At 38.7% G+C, this 23718-nt stretch overlaps 1 protein-coding gene across 1 annotated transcript in view; it reads right to left on the bottom strand.

Annotated features, from left to right (window-relative positions):
• The window catches only part of col4a6 (collagen, type IV, alpha 6), a 582406-nt gene that overhangs the window by 198561 nt on the left and 360127 nt on the right, over positions 1-23718 (bottom strand). Inside the window, exons 26-28 of the mRNA XM_039765772.1 lie at positions 22879-23091; positions 20076-20234; positions 8133-8303 (exon numbers count right to left, since the gene is read on the bottom strand). Coding sequence (XP_039621706.1) covers positions 8133-8303; positions 20076-20234; positions 22879-23091 — 543 coding nt within the window. The remainder of the gene's footprint in view (positions 1-8132; positions 8304-20075; positions 20235-22878; positions 23092-23718) is intronic.

The following is a 23718-nucleotide window of genomic DNA, read 5'->3' as shown; positions in this document are numbered from 1 at the left end:
TCTCGGAGAGCTGGACAGGGCCGTAGAAGGTCCTCAACCCATCAGCAGGACCGATACCTGCTCCTTTGTGCAAGGCGGAACAGGCTGAGCACTGCTCGTGCCCTACAGAATGACCTCCAGAGGGCCACTGGTGTGAATGTCTCTATTCAAACAGACTTCATGAAGATGGCCTGAGGGCCCGACGTCCTGTCGTGGGCCCTGTGCTCACTGCCCAGCACCGTGGAGCTTGACTGGCATTTGCTCAAGAACACCAGAATTGGCAAGTCCGCCACTGGCCCTGTACTTTTACATACGAGAGCAGGTTCACCCTGAGCAGCTGTGATAGACGTGAAAGAGTCTGGAGAAGACAAGGAGAATGATATGCTGCCTGCAACGTCGTTCAACATGACAGGTTTGGTGGTGGGTCAGTGATGGTCTGGGGAGGCATATCCATGGAGGGACGCACAGACATCTACTGCGTAGGAAATGGTGCTCTGACTGCCATAAGGTATCGAGATGAAATCCTTGAACCCATTGTCAGACCCTATGCTGGTGCAGTAGGTCCTGGTTTCCTCCTAATGCACGACAATGCCCAGCCTCATGTGGCAAGAGTATGCAGGCAGTACCTGGAGGATGAAGGAATTGAAACAATTGAATGGCCTTCACGATCCCCTGACTTAAACCCAATAGAACATCTGTGGGACATTATGTTTCGGTCCATTAGGCGCCGCCAGGTTGCTCCTCAGACTGTACAACAGCTCAGGGATGCCCTCATACAGATCTGGGAGGAAATGCCACAAGACACCATCCGTCGTCTCATTAGGAGCATGCCCCGACGTTGTCAAGCATGCATACAAGCTCGTGGGGGCCACACAAGATACTGAAAAGCATTTTGAGTAGCAGAAATTAAGTTTTTGAAAAATGGACTAGCCTGCCACATCTTCATTTCACTCTGATTTTAGGGTGTCTACACAATTGAGCCCTCTGTAGGCAGAAAACTTTTATTTCCATTAAAAGACTTGGCATCCTTTTGTTCCTAAGACATTGCCCTGTCGTTATTTGTATAGATATCCAACTTCATATTGAGATCTGATGTATCTAATGTGTTTCTTTAAAGTGTTCCTTTAATTTTTGTGAGCAGTATATATATATATAGGTTATGATAATAGATAGTAACTTTTCCTCTTTCCAATTTCTCCCCCAACACCTACACCATCTTGGCTCCCTAAGTGAGACAAATACTGAACATAATACAGCCCCAAGAGGCAGGGTACATCATATACATAAAGAATCTTCCTAGGCAGCAGTGAAGTAAAGAGTCAACTGAGATATCAACAGTTAAGAGCACAATGTTATACGGTCCAGGTCGAAAAAAACCTGGGAAATATAAGAAGTAAAGCTTAACAGAAGACATAATAATAATGTTACTTCATTCAACATTCACTTGTTGAAGGGACTTTAATTCTATGACATGCCTCATGGTCCAAAATTATTAGGATGTTTTCAGAATTGCAACAATAAAAATTCATTTACATTTTCAAACCTAATAATCAAATTTAAAATTTACAAGGTGCCAAAGCCTAGGCCAACAATGTCAGCTGAAATGCAGTAACAAAACATAGATGGGCACAAGTCCATTTCAAGGTCCACTCTGACACTGAAAATATACGTGGGGACAACAAACTAGACATATACACACACCTCTAAGACAAAAAGTGGAGCAACAGGTGAAAAACCTCATGCATACTTGTAGAACACATGCAAACTCCACACAGACACTGGATTTGGACTCAGGAGGCTGAGATCCTTGAGGCAGTAGTACGAACCACAGTGTCACCATGCTGGTTTTGTCAGAGCTAGCTTTTGCAACATGATGTTATATCAACATGATTTTGAATTAATATTGAAAGTTGGATTCAACTTCAAGGAAGAAACATTATGAATTGTGTCTTTTTGAGGAACAGATGTTATGTTTGTAATTAAGGACTGAAAAGTATCATACAACCCCGACTTCAAAAGAGCAAATCCAGAACATGGATGTTTGAATTGACTTTCTTTCTTTAATTTCCATACATTTTATGCACAAATTCCTGAACTTTAATTTAAATATTAAAAAAGCTGAACAGCAAAATTGAATGCTCCACCCTCATTAATTGAATCACATACTTGTTAAGCTGAATCTGTAATTTCTATTGTCCTATTAGGAGAAAACCATAAATACACTGCAGTTGTGTCTTTGATTTGGTAGGGAAATGATCTGCATGAAGGCCTTTAAATGAGGTGCCTTCAAAAATCGTTAATTGGGTATCATTAAGGACAATCTTAAGTTGGGTGTCACTTGTGTCTCATTATAAACTAGCAGAATACCCGCGCTTCGCAGCGGAGAAGTAGTGTGTTAAAGAAGTTATGAAAAAGAAAAGCAAACATTTTAAAAATAACGTAAGATGATTGTTAATGTAATTGTTTTGTCATTGATATGAGTGTTGTTGTCATATCTATCTATTTATATATATATATATATATATATATATATATATATATATATATATATATATATATAGCAAAATACCTGCGATTGGCAGTGGAGAAGTAAAAAGAAAAGGAAACATTTTAATAATAACGTATATATATATATATATACACACACAGACACATATATAAACATATATATACATATAAACATATATATATATATACACATCTATACACATACTGTATATATACACACACATATATATACATACTGTATATACAACATATACATATCTACATATATACTGTATATACACATATATATACAAATCTACATATATATATCTACATATATATATATTAGGTGGGACTCGATTAAAAAATTAATCCAATTAATTAGAGGCTGTGTAAGAATTAATCTTGATTAATCGTATGTAATCGACGTAAATTTGCCCCAAATCGCAAATGTTTTTTTTTAATTTAAAACGGTTTTAGTGGGCTTACAGAATCAAATAATAGACATGGACATGAATATTGTAAACTGAAGCTGTTTTAATTTCTGAAAAAAGCTTTAAACTGCATTTGAATTCAAAACAGAAACAAAAATATCATCCCTGGTTAAAATTGGGCAGACTTAAAAATAAAGTGGTAGTTTAAGTACTTTAAGTACATTTTCAGAATAGTATTGTCTTTAAATAATAATAACCAAAATTTCAACATAAAGTGCAGTTTTTCTTCTTAAAAAATAAGTCAGAAACATAAAAGGTAATTTGACCAGCTTACTCTTTAAACTCTGAGTAACATTAGCCAAAATTATTTTGTACATTAGGCTAAAACAGTGTGATCATTGAACATTTTGTAATTAGATGTATTTAGAATTACTAACGGTCACGGAAGTCCAATGATCCCCAGTAAGAGCCACAAAGTCCGCTTTCTGTAATGCATCTAATTTTGCTTGCTTTTCAGTGTGCACAAAACCATGCTTTTATCAAGGCTTCGCTCGGAAGTCGAAATGATCAGTCGTAGGAACGCGCTTTATTCCGACTCTAACATTTTTGTAGCTGTGATGTGTGCATCAGTGTAATGGATGTACCAGGAAATCATGCATTGACAAAAGTTCCCGCTTGCTTGGAATTGAAAGTGTGATTAAATGCGTTATTTTTAACGCGTTATGGAGTACATGCATCAAGCTTCTCAGCTGTGCTTGTGCTAAGAAAGGGAAAATTTTAAAAATAACGTAACATGATTCTGCGCTAACCTAATATTTTTCATACGTCCCAAACCAAGGAGATGCAAGGTAAAATGAATCGGTAGCGCGTACATAGTCAGTACACCCTCTCGGGAATCGAACCTCAATGTCGGCGTTAGAGGCTTAAGACTCTACAATTAGCAGCCACAGCTGTGGCTTGCTATGCTAAAGTATGTATTGTAGATCGGGTATATATATACATTTATATATATATACCCGTATCGCAGTGGAGAAGTAGAAGTTATGAAAAGAAAAGGGAACATTTTAAAAATAACGTAACATGATTGTCAATATACAGTAATTGTTTTGTGAGTGTTATTGAATGTTGCTGTCATCAAGGATTTGATTATCATTATTTCTTTCAATCAGGCTCGTATTTGTAGGATGTGTTCAAGTTACATTCCGTGTTTGTCAATCGCTGTAAAGATAAGAGGTTTCATTCATCGATTAGTTCCTTACTGCATCAATAAACAGCTCGTCTTCCTTTTATCTGTGATGTGACAAACTGCATGCACGGGTTTTTTTTACACTGTCTTCCTTTAGCAGGACATTCACTTTTTCCACCGTGTGCTTTGTTTCCGCAGTAGCTGCACTTATGAATACGATTGTATGTATAAGACGCTTCATGATTTTTTGCTGCCTTCTCAATTGTGTAATTCGGTTTTGTTCAGCACTCTTTGGAACTGTTGCTTTTGTCTGCGCATTGCGCCAGTTCACGGAGCCGCTTGGTGTTCTTGCATCGAAGGTTCCCAGCTGTACTGGTGCCATCTCGTAATGTCAGCTAAGACCCGCACTTAAAAGTTTCTCTCGCAGTTTCAATGAGTTTGTGCCAAACACCACCCTGACCATCTCATCTTCCTCTGCATAAGCACAGTCCTTCACACGTGAACATTTACCGGCAGTGTTTGTATTGGATTGCCGCTGATGGACGGCCTTATATGGGCAGGCACTAAATTACAAACGCTAGTGGCAGCCTGTCTATGAACTTAATTTAATATAAACTTACGGTTCACGCCGTGCTTTGTTTCCGCAGTAGCTGTACTTATGAATATGCTTGTATGCATCATTTGCTTCATAATGTTTTTCTGCCTTCTCAATTGTGAAATGGCGTTTTGTGCTCATCGCTGTTTGGAGTTCTTCCTTATTCTCTACTTACGTAGGAGGCGTGATGATGTCACACGAAACTCCCCCCACGCCATCTCCAACTCAAGACTCCATTACATTATATGGGGAAAAATAGCTTCCAGTTATGACCCTTATGCGTAGAATTTCGAAATGAAACCTGCCCAACTTTTGTAAGTAAGCTGTAAGGAATAAGCCTGCCAAATTTCAGCCTTCTACCTACACGGGAAGTTGGAGAATTAGTGATGAGTCAGTGAGTGAGTGAGTGAGTGAGGGCTTTGCCTTTTATTAGTATAGATAGACGGGCTGGTGATCCTGTGTATAAAGCTTTTGGTAGTGATGGACAGAGTGAAGCTTCACGAAGCATAGAAACATCTGAATCATTTTTGTCAGAAATCGTACTGAAGCTTCAAATCATTTGACACTCGCCTCTCTAGTGACACCTTCTGGCAATTTTCATTAATGTTACACAAACTCATGAAAATTTGTGGGGGTTACGTTCCTAGAGCAGCTGCGAATTGTGAAAAACCGCAAATTTTGGATGTGGTTAAAAAAATGCCTATTTTCGTAGTTTAAACCCTAAATATGCCCCCAAAACACTTTAATTTAATTTCAAACTCAGCTTAATACATTACATAAAAATAAAGAATGTAAAGGTAAACCTGTATACTGTTCTGCTATGTCTCCCACAGTGCTAGAATGTAAAATACCGATGTTACCGCTATATGTACTGTAATTCATGCAAGCGTGTTTTCATTGCCAGAAGCCTTAGACGGAGCAGCTCATTTTGGTGGCATCTTGGGGCTTTAACCCTTAAAGTGACACATACTTGGGGGTTAATGCATCCTTGGACACCAAATACTTTTTTCCTGCACTTTAAGTAAATGTCACAATTAACAAAGAAAAAGTTAAATTTTAATGGAACACATTTTTTTTTCATGAAATGAGCATCATGATTACAGGAACACTGATCTTTTTACACACTGCTAATGAACTGTAAAAACTATTTTAAAAACTACTGTAACAATATGTACAAAGTGCAACTGACTCGATGGATGAAAGTCAGTAAATCACTGAGCCAACTGCGCTTGAACTGGCTGCACGCAAGCACACAGAGGTAAGTGCTGATGCTTGCAGGCTAGTCTTAGTGCATCTTGGGTCACAGAATTGCACAGAAACACAAGAGATTGTAGAGACAGGAACTTTATTCAGACACTTCAAACAAACATGTCTCAGAAGTAAAAGGAGCTCAGTATGCATTTAGTTATCGATTAAACAACAGAAAAACATCATAGGGGAGCACAACCCCCAACAGGAGCAGATAATGTCTGGGGGAGTTGAGAGAAACAAAGCAATCAGCCAAAAAGGACAGGTACTGTTCAGGCTTTTAAGTAAGCGTAGCGTCACGCAAGAACCCGAAATCAAGAAGACAGTGACTTATTTATTTTTTAAGTAAGCGTAGCGTCACGCAAGAACCCGAAATCAAGAAGACAGTGACTTATTTATTTTTTAAGTAAGCGTAGCGTCACGCAAGAACCCGAAATCAAGAAGACAGTGACTTATTTATTTTTATGGTGGAGATTCCAGGGATGCACCCAGCCTTGAGAGACAAAAACAAAGCAAACTGGTAATCAAACGGCAAATAAAGAATGTAATGAAAACAAATGAAATAAGAAAACAACAATACCACACCTGTTCCCCTTACAGTGATTACACATTAAATACAACAAAGCACAAACAAAACACACACAGTAAATCATGAAAAACGGCAACGGATGAAATGTAATGATGAAAATAGATAGTCCAGAGATCCGCACTTTGAATGGGAATGTATAGGGTGGTCCAGATCTAATTACGCAATTTTCATTACACTATAACTTATTATTGTAAGTTTATTACATAGAAAATCACCCGAAAAATCCCAGACCATCGAGAAGTGTGTGAACTGACGACATGAAGAATCGTATTCGCACCAAACTGGAATCGTCCCCACATAAATCAAAGGCATCCAGACAATCTGGATCTGCATAATTAGATCTGGACCACTCTGTATAGATAGTCCTAACGCTAGGTCCTGAAATGGTGAAGACAGGTGGACACATTCAGGAGTGCTCCTTTCTTTGCAGGATGGCCATGAATCCTCTTACAGTCCTCATGTATACAGGCAGACGGCAGACAATCCAGATGCACAAAACAATCCAGGACAAAATGAATAAGTACAGGTAACCCAACAGAAGGCAGACAAACAGGAACTTGAAACACAAATTACAAAAACTTTTTTTTTTGCTTTTGGTCACCGGCCCCCTTTTTAAAAGTAGTGCTGACATCCTTTGACCTCAACAGCCCCAGCACCCTCAGCAAAAGACCAATCAGAGGCACTGCAGGGTCTGCTAGGAGTTGCAGTTTCAAATTCTATTGGCTACTTTCACCATCCCAAGTCACGGTTTTCTCTACAGCTGCTTCCTGTTCTCTCTACAGTACAGTATTGCCACAAAAAAAGCCATAAAAATTGCGTAGGGTATTAAATGCAAACATGTATCTATAAAGATGACATATTTTAAATATGAAATATTCTACTTTCAGCTATTCACTGACAGCCCTGCTACAAACATAAAGATTTATCTAACAGGGAATCACTCAGATATAAGATTAAACAATGCTTTACCATATTTTGTATATAATAATTGAGTATTCCCAGTCTTACTGTGGAGATAACTGAGTATTTCAAATCAATTTCCACAATTTAAAAAGACTTTCCTATTATGTTTGGTGTAAGATGTTTAACTTTACTGTCATTATGTACACTTAGTGAAATTCTTGAAATTCTTACTTGCATGTGTAACCAAAATACTGCTACTATCTAGAAGTTGAGATTAACAGAATGACATGTTTGTGTTTATTGGGATATGTTTCAATTTGAACCGTAGTGTTTTGTGTGATGTGCTTTTGTCGTACACACTGAGTCTCTTTGTGTGAGTAAGTTGCACATTATCATTAATTTTACCTCCTTGCCAGCAAGGGGTAGTATATTACAGCATGGAATCCATTTTTAGGCAAATGAGACATTGTAAACAAGACCGTAAATTCAACTTACTTCATTTCCATCCTCAGCCACCCCATCTCAACCCAGGTAAATATTTACAAATGTACTCAGAGCAGAGGTACACACATACATTAGACTATTCTGAACTGGAAAAACTACTGGATATTAGGCAAGTAGTCATCATAAAGAAGCAACTCAATAAATAATGTTTATATTTGTTAGGCTATTTTGATGGTGCCAATAAGTTCCCAAAAAGTATATAATTACCTTTACGACCTGGAATTCCATGTAGTCCATCTTGACCTTTGGGCCCAGAGATGCCCTGGGGACCTCTCTGACCCAGGGATCCCGGACTACCTGTCAATCCTGGAAGACCCTTCATGCCTGCTGGACCAGGGGGTCCATAGTCCCCAGCTAAACCCTTCAAACCTGAAAATCCTGGGTAAAAAGATAAAATGTTTAGTTACAAGCAGATTGTGTTGTAAAAGGCAGCTACAGATAATTCTTAAAAAACCCTGACTGACTTACAAAAATAAAAAATAACATGTAGATGAAAACTTCAGGAATGTTTTTCCCCAGTCTTACAGTTTGTTACAGACTAGGTCAGCTCCACGGTCCTTGGCAACACTTGAACCCAGAACTGTCAATAACATGACCAGGATGAGCAGGGCAAATGAGGACACAGATAGTCAGCAAGAAGATGATGAAAAATGTGCAATGTGCTTTTATTTTCAAACAGCAGTGTCCATCCTTAAAGTACAATGTCAATGTTCATCATAAAAAATAATTCCCCAATAAAAACAAGTGTTCTTGTGGAGGTTAAAAACACTAATAAATACGTTCAAAAGCACCACCTTAAACCATGCAGATATTCCATTTCTTCCAGCCCAATGCATCCTTTTCTACTCATCTCCACAACTCACCACATAGGCTCTTCCCAGCTGACAGAGACATTATCAGCTATGGTCCCTTCTGCTGGGCTCTGAAGGCATCTGTGGGATCCTAAGAGGCTACCCAATTGTGTCTCAATACTTCCATATGTTTAATGGAAACCAATCCACCCCTGGAATGCCAGCCACTTGCTCCTCCGTGGGGCCACCAACCACATACCTTTTCACCACTGTGCTGGCTTACACTTCCCTACTGTGTCTTTGATTTTCTCTCACCAATCTGAACCTCCCCTGTATTGCTCGGGCTCTCCTTTTTACATCCATGGGTGCAGCATCTCAGAAAGTCAATGAGGAGACTGAAACCAATCATGCATATGTGCAAGTGTGATCAGCCCCAATCACCCCACCAAAAATCACAGAACTGAACACACCCACGGAGACCATTTTTGAAGAAAAAAAAAACCTGCTAGCAGACACAGACTTTAACATGCTTCACCACACCTTTTTATCTCTGTCTGCACATTCTCACCTTGTCCCCAGTGTGAATTTTCTTCAGGGTACATCATTTTTCTTGACGCAATTCCTAAGACATCAAGGTTGGATTAATTGCTGATATGAAAACTTCCCTTGTATTACGATTGTGGGTTGAGAGAGGGTGAGAATGTGAATGAATGGGCCCTAACTAAGGTTGGTTTCTACCTTACCCACTCTTACTGGGATAGGTTCCAGCTCCTTGCAATACTAAACTAGTTCCAGTGGGTTTATAAATGCTCTTTTATATCATATTAAATTACTTTATTAAACACTATAACAACAATCTAGACAAGAACAGGCCATGCAGCCCAAAACAGTTTGCCAGTTTTATTCACGTAATTCTTCCAAAATAACATCAAGTCTAGTTGTGAAAGTCCTTAACACTAGAATCTCTGAAGCCCATAAAAAACTCGTAATCCCGGGCCACCTTAAATTCCTTCGCACCTCTTCATCAGAGTATTTTGTTTTTCAAATGTGTCGCAGGCTATCCCATCCCCACAGCAACATGGCTTTAATCGTACACCAAGTTCTCCCAGCTCAAGTCTGTTTATCTGGGTGAGAGGTGCCTTGAATTGTATAGGGTAAATAATATATCGTTATTTGGAATACGTAGTACATTTTATGTGTGTTCCGTGTCTACAACAATCTGTGTAAATGTAGGATGACAGGACATCTGAGGCAAGAAATGTTGAACACATAACTAGAACACAAATGTTTTTCATGTTCTAATAATAATTGGCAAAATGCTGACATGAAATATATAATGTATGAAGACTGAAGTCCAAATATCAAATAAAATTTTTTACAAAAGACACAGATATAACAAGTGCGCTTTTTTCAAGAATCTAACCGAAATTAAAAGAAATTAGGATAGGGTACGACATACACACACACATATATGTCTGTTTGGCTGGTGTATAGAGATAAGAACTGCTGTCTCCAAGTCAAAAGGTGCCAGGTTCGATTCTGGGTCTTTCAAGCACTTAATTGTTTTCAGTAGTGGGCTGCTATTATTATTACTATTATAAAATAAAAAAATACATTTGATTTATTTGAGTCTGTATCAGCCGGTTTAAATTTATGGTACTTGTAAAAGTTAGCATTTTTTTTTCATTATTGACTTTTATTCTCTCAGTCATATTCATGCTCCCCCCAATCTGACACGGTTAGTTTTCAAATAAAGACGTGCTATAACAGAGGTGAACTCAGATAAGGATGAGGGTTCTAGATCAGAGAAAGGGAACAGAAACCCTCCCCATGAGAAACATCCACTCACATATGACAGCAACACACCTGCACCACATGTAAAGGTGAAAGATGGCACCTTTTTGTTTGTATGCAGCAAGAGTTCGGGCATCATCCTGCCAGTCAGTCTGCCCCACACCTGTCCTTCAACGAAATAGCTGGGCTTACAGAGCTAGCCAATGTATCATGCAAAGCCCTGTTTGTGACTATGTTTTGTGATGGTCTTTATATAAAAAACTTTTATATGTTACTTATATAAAAGCCAGATTGAATATTATTTACCTTGATTTATTTACTTATCTCCCTAAAGCGTAAAGTCACTAGAAGACTGCAGAGCTTCCTGTGTTTGATTGACACAATCATGCTGACAAAGTGCATGTGCAAAGCCACTCCTTATTCAGGAAAAGATTCTAGCATTCCAATAGGAGGAAGACTTTCCAAGACTAAGGTCATAAAACTTATGGAGCTGTTTCTGGACAAAGGCAGAACCATAACAAAAGTTGCGTAAAATGCAACAGGAGCTTCCACCTGTAGCTAAAGTCACTTCAATACACATTTACTTTGTCAGCATGCACATGTCGATCAAACACAAGAAGTTCTGTGTTTAATGATCAGTTTAATAATTGTAATAATCAGGATACAATTGAGGGTGTAGAGGTGATTGAACCTCTACGGTCAAGTGACCATAAAATAATGCTATTCTCAGTGTGTTGGAAGAGTGTGGATGCAAAGGCTAGAACAGTCATGTTCAACTTTAGTACACTTTTAAAAATAATGTTTTTTTAATGACATTTTATGGTTCTTTACTGGGTTGTGTGCTTCACAGAACCATTGCTTGACAAAGCACCATTTCATTCTGAGAATGTCTTTCTGTGTCGGGCCAGGCTCCTATATAGCGCCTTTGTTACTATATATATATATATATATATATAATAAAAAAATCTTCTGGCAGACAATTACTAGGAGACGATACGTGATGTTCACGTTAAGATTACGAAAGATACTTAAAAGAGCCGCAAAACGAAAGAGAATCGCTTCAAAACATCAGACTTTGTGCCAAGAGATTGACCCAAAAACGTCACGTGGGGACGTAGAACATGAGATTCTTGCAAGACATGCCCTACTTACAAGCAATATCAAAGAATATGAATAGAAAAACCATCAGTCGTGTTTTGGCTTTGAGCAAACACAAACCCAGGGCTCTCAGCGCATATAAAGCGTATAAGGACAATACTGAAAACTGTGGAATTCAAAAGACGCAAAAAAACAGTCGCGAAACACATGCAGAGCAAGATGCAGAATATGAAAACAGAAAAAAACAAAAGTGTCAAAACAAAGAAAGTAAAGATCGCATTAGTGCAAACAAAGAGAAAATATTACTCGGAGAAATAATGGAAATGCGAATACAGATCGAACATATGGACATTGGTGATATGTCAGAAGTATGTAAATATTGTAAGGCTTTGAAGTTCAAGACAGAGACTTGTAGATCGTCTAATTCGTGTTTCCATCAGGGAAAAGTTGTGTTTATACACAATGACAAGGCATAGCCAAGCGAATTAAAAGATTTGATGTTTGGGGAAAGTGAAATCCACAAACACTACAGGCAAAATATTCGAGTCTACAATAATCTTTTTATATTTGCATCATTCAATGCGCAAAATGTAGATTTACACAAGAATGGACCATACGCTATGAAACTCTTTGGTCCAGCAACAATTAAAGCAACAACATGTTTAATTTCGAAGAAACCACAATTCGAGCAGGTGTATATTTATGATCATGGAGAAGCAATACAACATAGAATCTAAAGAGTTAAACGATCGGATGTATTGGAAATTATACAGCCAATAATGGATAGAAATCCATGCGTCCAAAGGTATCGCACCTTACACAAAATCTATCTGCAAAACACGGACAAAGAAGTTTTCGTGGATTTCTATATGAATCAAAAAGATCATGCACGCATATAAAGCCAACATGTGACAAGTTATCAGCGATAATAGTTTTGAAAGACGGAAATATCAAAAACAGAGTAGATATTCGTCTTTATCCGAAAGCAGAACATGAATCGACATTTCTGTCTAACAATTCAACACATTCCGATCCATTACTCTTTCCCTTGCTTTTCCCAGATGGAGAAACAGGATAGTCATACAATACAATACAATGAAACAAGCGAATTCATAAAAACGAATAACACCAACACAATATTTCAGGGCAAAATTATCGATATGTTCCAATGTAATTAACCCACTTCTGTCATCTCAACATCTTTCGCAGCACTACATTATTAATGGATATCTAAAAGTCAAAGCTAATCGTCTTTTCTTTATTAAATCGAATCAAGCAAAACTTAGAACGGAACATTTGCAAAGACTAATTGATCACATTCAAAATTCAATTATTAATAGTTAAGACAAATTCAAAATAGGTAAAGCAGTAATATTACCATCCTCATATCAAGGTAGTCCAGTAACATTGCAACAGTTATATCATGATGCAATGGCAATATCCAGAACTATCGGTTGGCCAGATTTATTTATTACAATGGCCAGATATACGGAGATTCTTGAAAACAATGCCAACAGCTAGATCGGCGCTGGATATTCTGACTTTCGTGAGTAGATTGTTTTATCAGAAAATCTAAATTTCATTGAAAGAACTCGAGAAGGTGTTCGGGAAAATCCGAGCATACATTTACACAATCGAATTTCAAAAACGGGGTTTACCTCACAGGCATTTATTGGTTACTTTACAAAAAAAAAATATTAACTGCTAATAATATGGATTGTTTTGTCTGTGCTGAAATTCCAAACAGAGAAACCTATCCTAAATTATGATACAAAGTCATTAAACACAACTCTCACAGATCTCATTTAAAAGATTCAGCATATTGGGACAGGAAAGATTCCAAATATTGGTTTTACAGAAGTTCTGAAATAAAAGTGAAACTAATGAAATAACAACAATTCAAAGAAAAAAAAATCTTACAAGTGTGTATCCGGAAAACCAAAAATGGGGGTTGGCGAGCAAAGCGAGCAGGGGGCGAAGCTTCCTAGTAAATATACATATATATAAATGATTTGAGAGGAATATAAATAACAAGCTGGTTAAGTTTGCAGATGATATCAAGCTAGGAGGATTGACAGATCATCTAGAATCAGTTTAAGAGGAAATTAGACAGTATACATGCTTGGTAAGGTGATGACATTTAATGTAAGTAAAGGTAAAGCATTACACGTAGGAAGTAAAAATGTTAGGTTTAAATACACAGTGGAAGGTCTGAAAATTGAAAGAATTTAGAATTCACAACAGACTCATAGCTGTCATCTTTCAGAGAGTATTCAGAAGTCCTTAAGAAGGCTAACAGAATGTTAGGTTATATAGCACAGTGTCTGGAGTACAAGTCAAAGGAGGCTATACTCAAGCTTTATAACACACTGGTTATATCTTATTTTCCAGTACTTTGTGCAATTTTGGTCTCTAGTCTACAAAAATGAAATAGAAACTCTAGAGAAAGTCCAGAGATGAGTGACAAACATATAATCCACACCAGAAGTTCTAAAAGGAAAGAAAGAACGCCAGAAATATAAAAAGAAGTCACACTCACAATGAAGCAAGACAGATTGCCAGGTCCCAGTAGTGTTTCTTCACACACTTCTGCTGAATAATTGTTGGCTCAAAGTACTAAATACTAGTGTGTCAGAGAGAAAATGAGGGGCATTGCTCATATTGGCACTCAGTTTTATGTCCATTCTCTCCTTTGCTACTACTTCCACCAGGTTAAGACTGTGTCCCATAACTAAGTCTGCCTTTAATTTAGCTTGCTGATTCAGTGAGCCTCTCATGAAATGATGGTACAGGCCCTGCACGCTACAGCATAAAAAAGTCACACTGGCCATCACATGTAAAGGGTACATGTAAAGGGTATCACTTCTGACATTAAAGAAGCATAGTATCCTAAGAAAAATTAGTCTACTCTGCAGCTTTATATACTGTATTGTTCTTCTGTTGTACAAGGCCAGTCCAGCATGATATTGACGTGGACCCCCAACCATTTGTAATAGTGCACTACCTCCACATTCACTCTATCAATTAGTGACTAGATGTAGAGGACCTTGGTGTGGAGCAGTCAATAACTAATTCCTTAGTTTTCAGATGTTTCTGCTTCAAGAACCAAAGTTCTCCACCTGACTCATATACTCTGCCTCATTCCCCCTTATCAATAAATCAGATGCAGAATCATCTATTCAGCAAGTGACATGACAAGTGGTGGTACATTTATAGTGCGGGATGTAAAGGGTTTAGTGAACACCTTGAGGTGCTCCTGTGTAGCTTGCTTCCACATTCAGAGACACAGTCCTTCAGTCTCACAAACTGTGGTCTGCCCGACAGATACAATAAGTATTCCATTATCATGAAAAATCATAGCCACATCCACCTGCATATACCTAAGCTTACCCCTTAACAAAAAACATAATCTTCACAGTGTTGGCAGTTTTGTCCAAATTGGTACTGTATATAAATAAGTCTTGTGGAGCAGATGGATAACTTCCCCTCCAATCTTTGTACAACAGGAAAAATGCAGTGGATCTAAACAAGGCATTTTACAAATTGTAGTATTCTGCTGACTCCATCCCAGGATCAAAGTGATATTTATATTCTAAAACAACAAACTATGTTGAAAGCAACCAACAGCATAGTCAGCACAACTCTGATGATATTGGTGTTTTTTTCATGCTTTTCTGAACACAGCTGAAATTAGGCACACATTTTTTATTCATATTGCAAAAAAGACATTCACTGTGTATGCTTATCTGTCTGTTTTCCTTAAACAAAATAGAAATTTCTTTGCAAATAGGTACTGTATATGCTTGTTGTGCTTAGAATATTGGCATCTGTGTTTTTTCTTAAGGTAGTGTAACAGTGAGATCCTGTTATACCCAACTGCCATTTTGCATTTCAGAGATGGTTGCTACTATCAGGTATTATATACTATATATCTTTGGTGCCAAAACATCTATGTCTATGGCATACTGAAACAACACTCCAACTTGGCTATATGTCTGGGAACTGCCTGACACTCAATTTAGGCCTACATCTGACAACTTCCCAGATGGCTGTAGCATAGATTAATATAGAAACAATAAAAAACACAAATAACAAGGTGAGAAACAAAGATGTGCTTGTTCCTTTACTGAATCTGTACAGACTTTCAAGAGATAGTAAATGAAAAATGATGATGATCAGGAGATGTCAAAGTCAAAGAATAGGCAATGGTCAAAATCAGGAGACAAAAATACCTTCTCACCAAAACCAAAACACAACCGAAAACCTGACCTCAAATTATAAACAAGCACATATTAATTTACCTGAAAAATGTAAAAGAAACTTTTGTGGCACAGGGATTTAAAGGTTTAAATGTCCAAATAGATAAAACCCCTAACCCTAACCATAGTAATGCTTGGGGTAGCCTTTATATTGTCATCTAATTTACATCACAAACAAGTGTCATCAGGGATTACCGTGGCAAAAGTTGATATATTTGGCTTAAAATATCGATGCTCACAGAAAAATAAAACTGCATTGCAAATTTAATGCAAATGGAATTATAAAATTTGTGAGCACTTGTTATACACAAAAATGAACATTAGATTCTGGATCTCTAAGTCTCTAAACCCCACACACAATATACAACTGTGATGATGCATGTTTAGGGTCTGTGGACACCTATAGGTTTTTAAATAAAAACAGTGCACTCAGGCTAAGGTTCAATGGGTGTATGTGATTTTGGAGTTTGGTGGCTGGTGGGAGTGTGATGTGAAGGCAAGCTAGTTCCTTACTTTGTTCTGCTGTTCCACATTGGCACTCTGCAGGTCACAGGTAGATCCAGATTACGATGGGTGAAAAGTCAGGATCGAGGCAGAGTCAGTGTGGCAGAAAGAAGGCATGGTAGTAGAGTTGTGTTTGTGTAGCTGTGAGTTGTAGTTGAGTAGAGCAGTGATGCCCCAAGGGTTTGGTCACTCCATGTTGAGCACTGAAGAAGAGCAGGCATGACCAGGCACTTTTAGAGTTCCACACATGCTAAGGAACAGAGGTGGGGAAGGCAGCGGGGTCATTAGCTGCCCAAAGATGCTGAGGGATGGTGCTGGGGCATGAGCCAATAAATGGGTTGAAAGGGATGGGGGAAAGCTAGAAGAGTCAAAATTGCCAGAGAGACAAAGGTCAAACCTGTTGGGGATCAGAACTGGTGTGGTGCTGAGGCATCACCCTCTGCACAATAGCACTTGGGTTCCAATTTGAGGCAGCCCATCCGAGTAGGCACATGGAACATCTTGTTTCTCTGACATGATGGTCACCTTCCTCTGCCGTCAGAGGAGCTTCATAAACTCCACAGTTCAGTGGCAGTACTCTCTCAGGTGCGTGGACCTGGGAGTGGCCAGATCATAGTAGATGGGTATACGTTTTATTGGTCTGATTGCTCTGATGGCTGTCATACTCAGGTAGTAACTATTGCTTTGACGGATCAGCTCCTTCTGATGGTGTCTGATTTCATTCCTTTCAATGAGCATATTATGAGATTCAGATTAAGGCATTCTCTGGGTTCCTTGTCTTTTGTCTCAGTGTATGTTCTGACCGCGGAAACTGATGTCTTGGTGAGGCAGACATTGTATTTGCTATTGCACCTGGTGGTTGATGGGATCCAATAAAGTAACACTCCTCTGGACATGGGGTACTTCATTGTCGACCACTAGCACTGACAGGAATGGCTATGAGGATTGTGTCGGTCCCCATGGGTCTGGCGACTGTGTTGAAAGTGGCTTCATGTTCCCTGACCTTGCAAAAGGTTAAGGGCTGTGGACAGCTGGAAGCATTGTTGTACTTGGTAATCCAATACTGGTGGTGCAGTGAAGGAAATCGTTCACATCCTCATGAGCAGATGCTGGAGGATCCTACAGAACTTCAGGATCTACAGAAGTGCCCAGTTTGTGAATTCTGACCACTAACTTGATGTTGCTACTTTAAAGATCCAGCTTAGGTCCAGTAAGCTACCACCTACTAGAACAATGAGTCTGGACCTCACTAGAGTCCAAGATCAGACTGTTTCTAATGAGTTTGTAAACAGTTTGTGTGAGGAACTTGCAGGCTTAGGTATGACAGCCAATCCTAATGTGATGTAGGAGACTTTCTGTGACACGACCTTAAAAGTTTCTGAGGGTTGGGTTGGTGTTGCCGGTGTCCCCAGAAGGAGGTATTTAATCTCACACGGCACCCTGGATATCATCAGGAGGACTCACAGCGCATGGCTTGGTGGCAACTCTGGTCTATACCGGATATTCTATTCTATATTCTATAAGAATCTGTGTGCAAGTGACACACCATCTATGGTCTAGTGACCAACATCCTATTTACAGAGGAACTGAAGCATTACGCACATCCAGATTTACTTCTTGGAGAATTGCAGTTAGGGAGGGAAATGGAACAAATGATACTGCAGTTGTAACCCGCTGGGCCAGCTACTTTCAGTGCTGTTTAAAGATGATCCTCCTGCTAGGTTGCTGGGTATCTCTATATCCACGGTTCTTGAGGGTAATCTTCCAATTAGCTGTGAACTACCAAATCTCCCTGAGATTGCACAGGTGGTGAACCAGCTGAGTGTAGGGAAGGAGGCATGGATCTGTGGTATCTGTGAACTTCTCCAGGCTGTTGGTAAGGCTGTCCTCCTGGCATTGCAAGCAATCTTCGCTTCCATTTGGAAGACAGGAGTCATCGCAACTGACTAGAAAAAGGGACTTGTTGTCCTTGTCTGGAAAGGGAAGGGTGATTGCCTGGATTGCTGCAAGTACAGGGGGATAACACTGCTCTCCGTGCCTGGTAAGGTCCTTGCTAGGATTATCCTCAATAGGATCCAAAATCACTTGCTGACCTACCAGCAACTGGAGCTGATTTTATGCATAAGATGTCTACCATCAACCGCATCCTGGCACTGAGGGTTCTCATCGGGTGCAAACACGAATATAGGCAGTGTTTCTTTGCAGTATTTGTCGATTTTTGTAAAGCATTCAACTTAGTTGATCAAGCTGCCCTGTGGAATATCCTGAGACTTTGCAGGATCGCCCCGAAGTTGCCCCATATCATGGCCGGCCTTTACACTGATACTGTGCATAGTGAACTTCTACATTTTTCCCAGTTGATTCTGGGGTTCGTTAGTGGTGTACTCTTGCTCCTACTCTGTTCAATGCTTGTTTGGACTGGGTGTTGGTCAGGTGTTGTGGGGTCTAGCAGCTGTGGGGCATCTGTTGGTGAAGAGAGATTCACTGATCTTGATGCTGTGATCTTTGCAGAGTCAGTGGTCCGATTTGAGAGAGAGAGTGAGGAGTCTTAAGTGTCTGGGCTTGAGAGTATCCTGAATAAAAACCAACATCCAGGCCTTTAATGACCTCTTGGGCACAGCTATCAGCAGTGTGTCTGTCTGGGGAAGTAATGCCAAGCTCGTCAATAGGTTTACCTACCTTGGCAGCAATGTTCATTTCCCTAGTGACTCTTCTTTTTAGACAGATTGGGACAGCATGGATGGTCATGAGGTCATTGGAAAGGGGTGTGTGGTACTCCTGATATCTCTGCAAAAGGACAAAGGTCCAAGTCTTTACAGTCTTGGTGCTCCCTGATTTGCTATATGGTTGTGAGACATGGATGCTATCCATTGACCTGAGACAAAGTCTGGACTCTGTGTCTCTGTGGAGAATCCTTGGGTATCGCTGGTTTGACTTTGTGTTGAACAAGTCGTTGCTCATGGAGTACTGAATGAGGCACATTACCTTCACTGTGAGAGAATGCCAATTACAGCACTATGATCATGTGGTGCAAATCTTCAAGGGTTATCCGGCTATCAGGATCACCATTGCTTAGGACCTGAGCAGCTGGACCAGGCCAAGAGGATACATAAGTAACACCTGGCTGAAGCAGACAGATGGTCATTTCCGGAGGATGAAAATGGTTTGCGTGTCTTCCTGGGGTGTTGCCAACCAGGACCCTGAGCTGTTTTGTCGTGTGGTGGGTGCGGCAACACACTCTACCACTGCATGCCACCTAACCTGTCCTGATTAGTTATTTAAAGACAAAACTGCACTGCATTTTATTTAGTTAAATACTCTGTTAAATAAAAGCACAAAGTACTTGTTAGCACCACCTCTGCTGCTCTTTGTCCTCATTGCCAAGTCCATCCTCATTTATGTCTAACAATGTTCTGAGTTGAAGGGAGTGATAACAGCTGCAGGCAACCTTAAAATTTGCAGTAAATAAAATATTACGTAATAATGGTACTCGTGCTGCCATATTTTGTAATACAGCACAGATAATAACATAAACAGAACAAAAAGTATTATAGTTACATTTGGTATACTGTATGTGTAAAACAAAGTCAATCATATTGTAACTTTTCTGATTAATAAATTCAAAGGAAATATGATTTATCTAGATGGTATAGTATGATATACACTGCAATTTGCTGAAATTATGTTGTTATTGCATTACGTACCAGGTAGTCCAGGTAAACCTGATGCCCCAGGCGGTCCTTCTTTTCCTGGAGTGCCAGGTACACTAGGACCAGGAAGTCCAGGTAGACCAACATTGCCTAGGTACCCATTCTGACCACGTTCTCCTTTGGCACCTAGTAAACCAGGATGACCTTCAAATCCTAAAACATTTTAAATGAGAAAAGATACATTTTTTGTATATTACACAATTTATAAAAAATTCACCCTTTATCTCACCCTGTATCTTTCAGCGTTCCTTTCACTGGCACAATACCCTAACAGCCTGAATTTGTGCTGTGAATTATATTTGAATATGCTGTAATGCAGAAAGTCATGAAATTATTATGCTTTAAACATATAAGAATATTTTGATCTAAACAGGTCTATTAGCCTACATGCAGTACCTGGATAAGCTCTAATAACTATGTTTTTTTGAGTAAGGAAATGCTTTCTTACAGTTTTTCACTTAAGCAGTTTCCATCTTGCCCCTGCATACATGTTGAAAAATCATTTTTAAAGTGGCAGTTTCATCACCCTTCTTATTTCCTCATAATTTAACAGCTTTATAATAGTACTTCTTATCTCACTTCAGTTCACTGGAAAGGATTAAACTCTTTCTTGTTTGTCTTATAATTTATACCCAGTATTCTACGAGCTCTTCTCTTAAGTTTAACCTAAACTTCACTTAGCTGTGAAATTTCCCTTTCACAATATAGAAACCAAAACAGTCCACAATATTTTAGATGAATCTTCACAAGCATGTTGTACTACATATCAATAACCTTTCTTGCTCAGTACATAGTGTGCTATGTAACCCAATATCCTGAAAGCCTTGTTAGGCACTGTTTAATTGTGCACAGTAAAATCCCAGTATTATTCCTAATACCTTCTCATAGATTAACATGTTTATCCAATACATGGCTGTATGGGGTAGATCTTATCTTGTCAGAACTTGGTGCAAAGCAAGAAAAAGTTCTGTTGTTGAAAAGTGTCTCCTTGCTCTTTGGTTCCAGAAATAGTGCAGACACCAAGTCAGCTGTGAAATTTCATTAGTGGTTCTAGAATTTTTGTGGTAAAAGGTCATTAAAATAATGCAGTATGGTTAGTGGTGCTAGTTGAAAAGCAGCACAGGGCAGAACAAGACAGAGACAAACTGAACACAACTCACACTAACAATAACAATGAAATAAAACTTCTGCAATCAAACAAGAGTATACCACCTGGGAGGTTGACAGGAGGACTGATGATGTCCTGTTGATAATAGAGGAAAATTCCTTTGAATATGCTAATACTGCTTCACTTTCTAAAAGAAAGAGGCTGTAAATAGCTGGAATGAGTCTACTACAACTTTTTAGAAAATTAGAACAATCTAGAACAGGCCCTTCACCCAAACAAACCTCGCCAGTCCTCTCTACTTAATTCTTCTAGTCAAGTTTAGTTTTGAAAGTCACTAATGTCTTACTGTCTACCACGCTACTTGGTAGCATTTCCAAGGTAAGCAGACAGAAAATGCGAGCTCATATGTCCTATAAAATGACTTACAGCATGGGTGTCAAACTCCAGGCCTGGAGGGCTGCACTGGCTGCAGGTTTTCATTCTAACCCTTTTTCCTAATCAATGACTAGTTTTCACAGCTAATTAATTTATTTTCCCTTCATTTTCATAGCCCTGTTTTTAAGGATCCAGTCTTTTGAATTGATTCTTTTCTTCATTAAATGGCAGCCAAACATAAATGAGACATGAAATGAGCCAACGAATGACCGGTTACATTGGGTCTTGAAACTCCAAATGGTTTCTTAATGAGAAGCCGAGTCTTGTTGGAAATTAAACTAGTTATTTAATTTCATGGCTTGTTGCTGCTCTCATTCTGCCACAGCAGATTTTTCCAAAACTGTTTTTTCTAAGTAGACCGTCAAAATGTTTTAGTGACCTGAGAGATCAATCTTACCAAGACCTTCACTTTTCTTTATTTTCAGATATTGTGTGATGGGCACAGATGAGCTGGCCATGTGGTGGCTTGCTTTGTGTCTCATTATTGTTTCGCTGCTAATTAAGGAAAAAGAAACAACTAAGGGGCCTGCGTCAAGTTAATTAAAACTAAAGCAAAAAGAAATTAATTAGCAGGAAAAACCGGTCACTAATGAAGAGATGGTTAGAATGAAAACTTACAGACATTGTGGCCCTCCAGGACCGGAGTTTGACATCCGTGATTTACAGTAAAAGTCTACGGATTAAGGCATTGTTTTGGGTGAGAAACCTGGGGCCACCACACAGCATTAATCTAATAAAGGACCATCAATGAAAGCATGAGCAACTATTAAAATTGGCTTTAAAGGCTCTTGCTACTGATGAGATGAGCTTAGTTTTATCTGTGAAAAAAAAACTTACTAGTAAGTGATAAACAGATCAGAACCTGGGCAGAGTAAATTAGAGGACAAGAATGGTATATGGTTGTTACTTGACTTGGGAGGTTGCTAATTAGCATACTAGAGTGAAACATTAGCTTCTTACTTTGATACTTTTCTGTTTCTATTATTACTCTATCCTTTGCCCAACCCATCCTTGTTATTTTCAGAATCTGGTATGTTATTCTTAGTGTCAATAGGCATCGAGGATATAGCCATGATAGACTTTGTTATATATTTGACTGATTCATTTTTGAATTAATTCAATTACTACCATTTATCCAAGAATTACTGTATATGCTATATTGAAAAGACAACGTATGCATATTAAAATTATAAGAGATTTGCTAATTTCACCTATATATCTGTTTCAAAAGTTTTACAAAACCAACACACTTACCTGCTTCTCCAGGAAGTCCTGTGCTTCCCTGAAATCCCTTTTCCCCAGGCAGTCCAGGAGGTCCTTTCTCTCCAGTATAACCAGGCTGTACACCAAGCACATTACCTGGTGCTCCCTTACTTCCCTGTAGTCCTTGAACACCATTGTTTCCTGGAGTTCCATCCCTTCCATCCACACCAGGTAGTCCTGGAGCTCCTTGATCACCCTGTGGTCCTAAAACACCGGTAAAATAAATTACCTGTTATTTATGAACCACAGATAGATACAAATATTCAGCTGTTCTTTTTTCTTCATCTAATTAATCACTCATTTTATATTAGTATTGGACTATAGTCAAGAATTACATGGGTAGAATTCAATTTTCTTGTGTAGCCAGCTTATTAGAAGGTGCACATAACAATTAGCCACGGAAAAATGTCCCACACAATTTTATGCATTAGAATAATTTCTGTCAGCTTTGGGTCAGCAGGCAGGGAAAACATGCAACTTTTATAAAGAAGCCTATGTTATAATGCCACTCTTATGTACTTTACTTTAAACTAAGGAAACCATACAGTTTGAAGTTATGTACTAGAAGAACTTTTACTTATTATAAATTAATTGCTGCAAAATTAATTAACTGAAGCTAAAGTACTAACAATATAGGTGTATATTTTCACAAATCTTTGTATATTTCAGGCTTTAAACATAATTTTATCTTCATGTTTTGCCTATATGCTAAGAAAAGTGAAACTGAGGGGAAATCACTGCATTGCTTTCTTAAATCATTCAATGTGCAATTTAGTCAAATGTATTCTGTACTTTAGAATCAGCCTCGTTGTGGCAGAATTTTGGCTACTT

Source organism: Polypterus senegalus, chromosome 10 (genome assembly GCF_016835505.1).
Source record: "Polypterus senegalus isolate Bchr_013 chromosome 10, ASM1683550v1, whole genome shotgun sequence".
Classification (NCBI taxonomy): Eukaryota; Metazoa; Chordata; class Cladistia; order Polypteriformes; family Polypteridae; genus Polypterus; species Polypterus senegalus.
The sequence above is the reverse complement of the archived record's forward strand: the minus strand, read 5'-3'. Positions and strand labels throughout refer to the sequence as shown.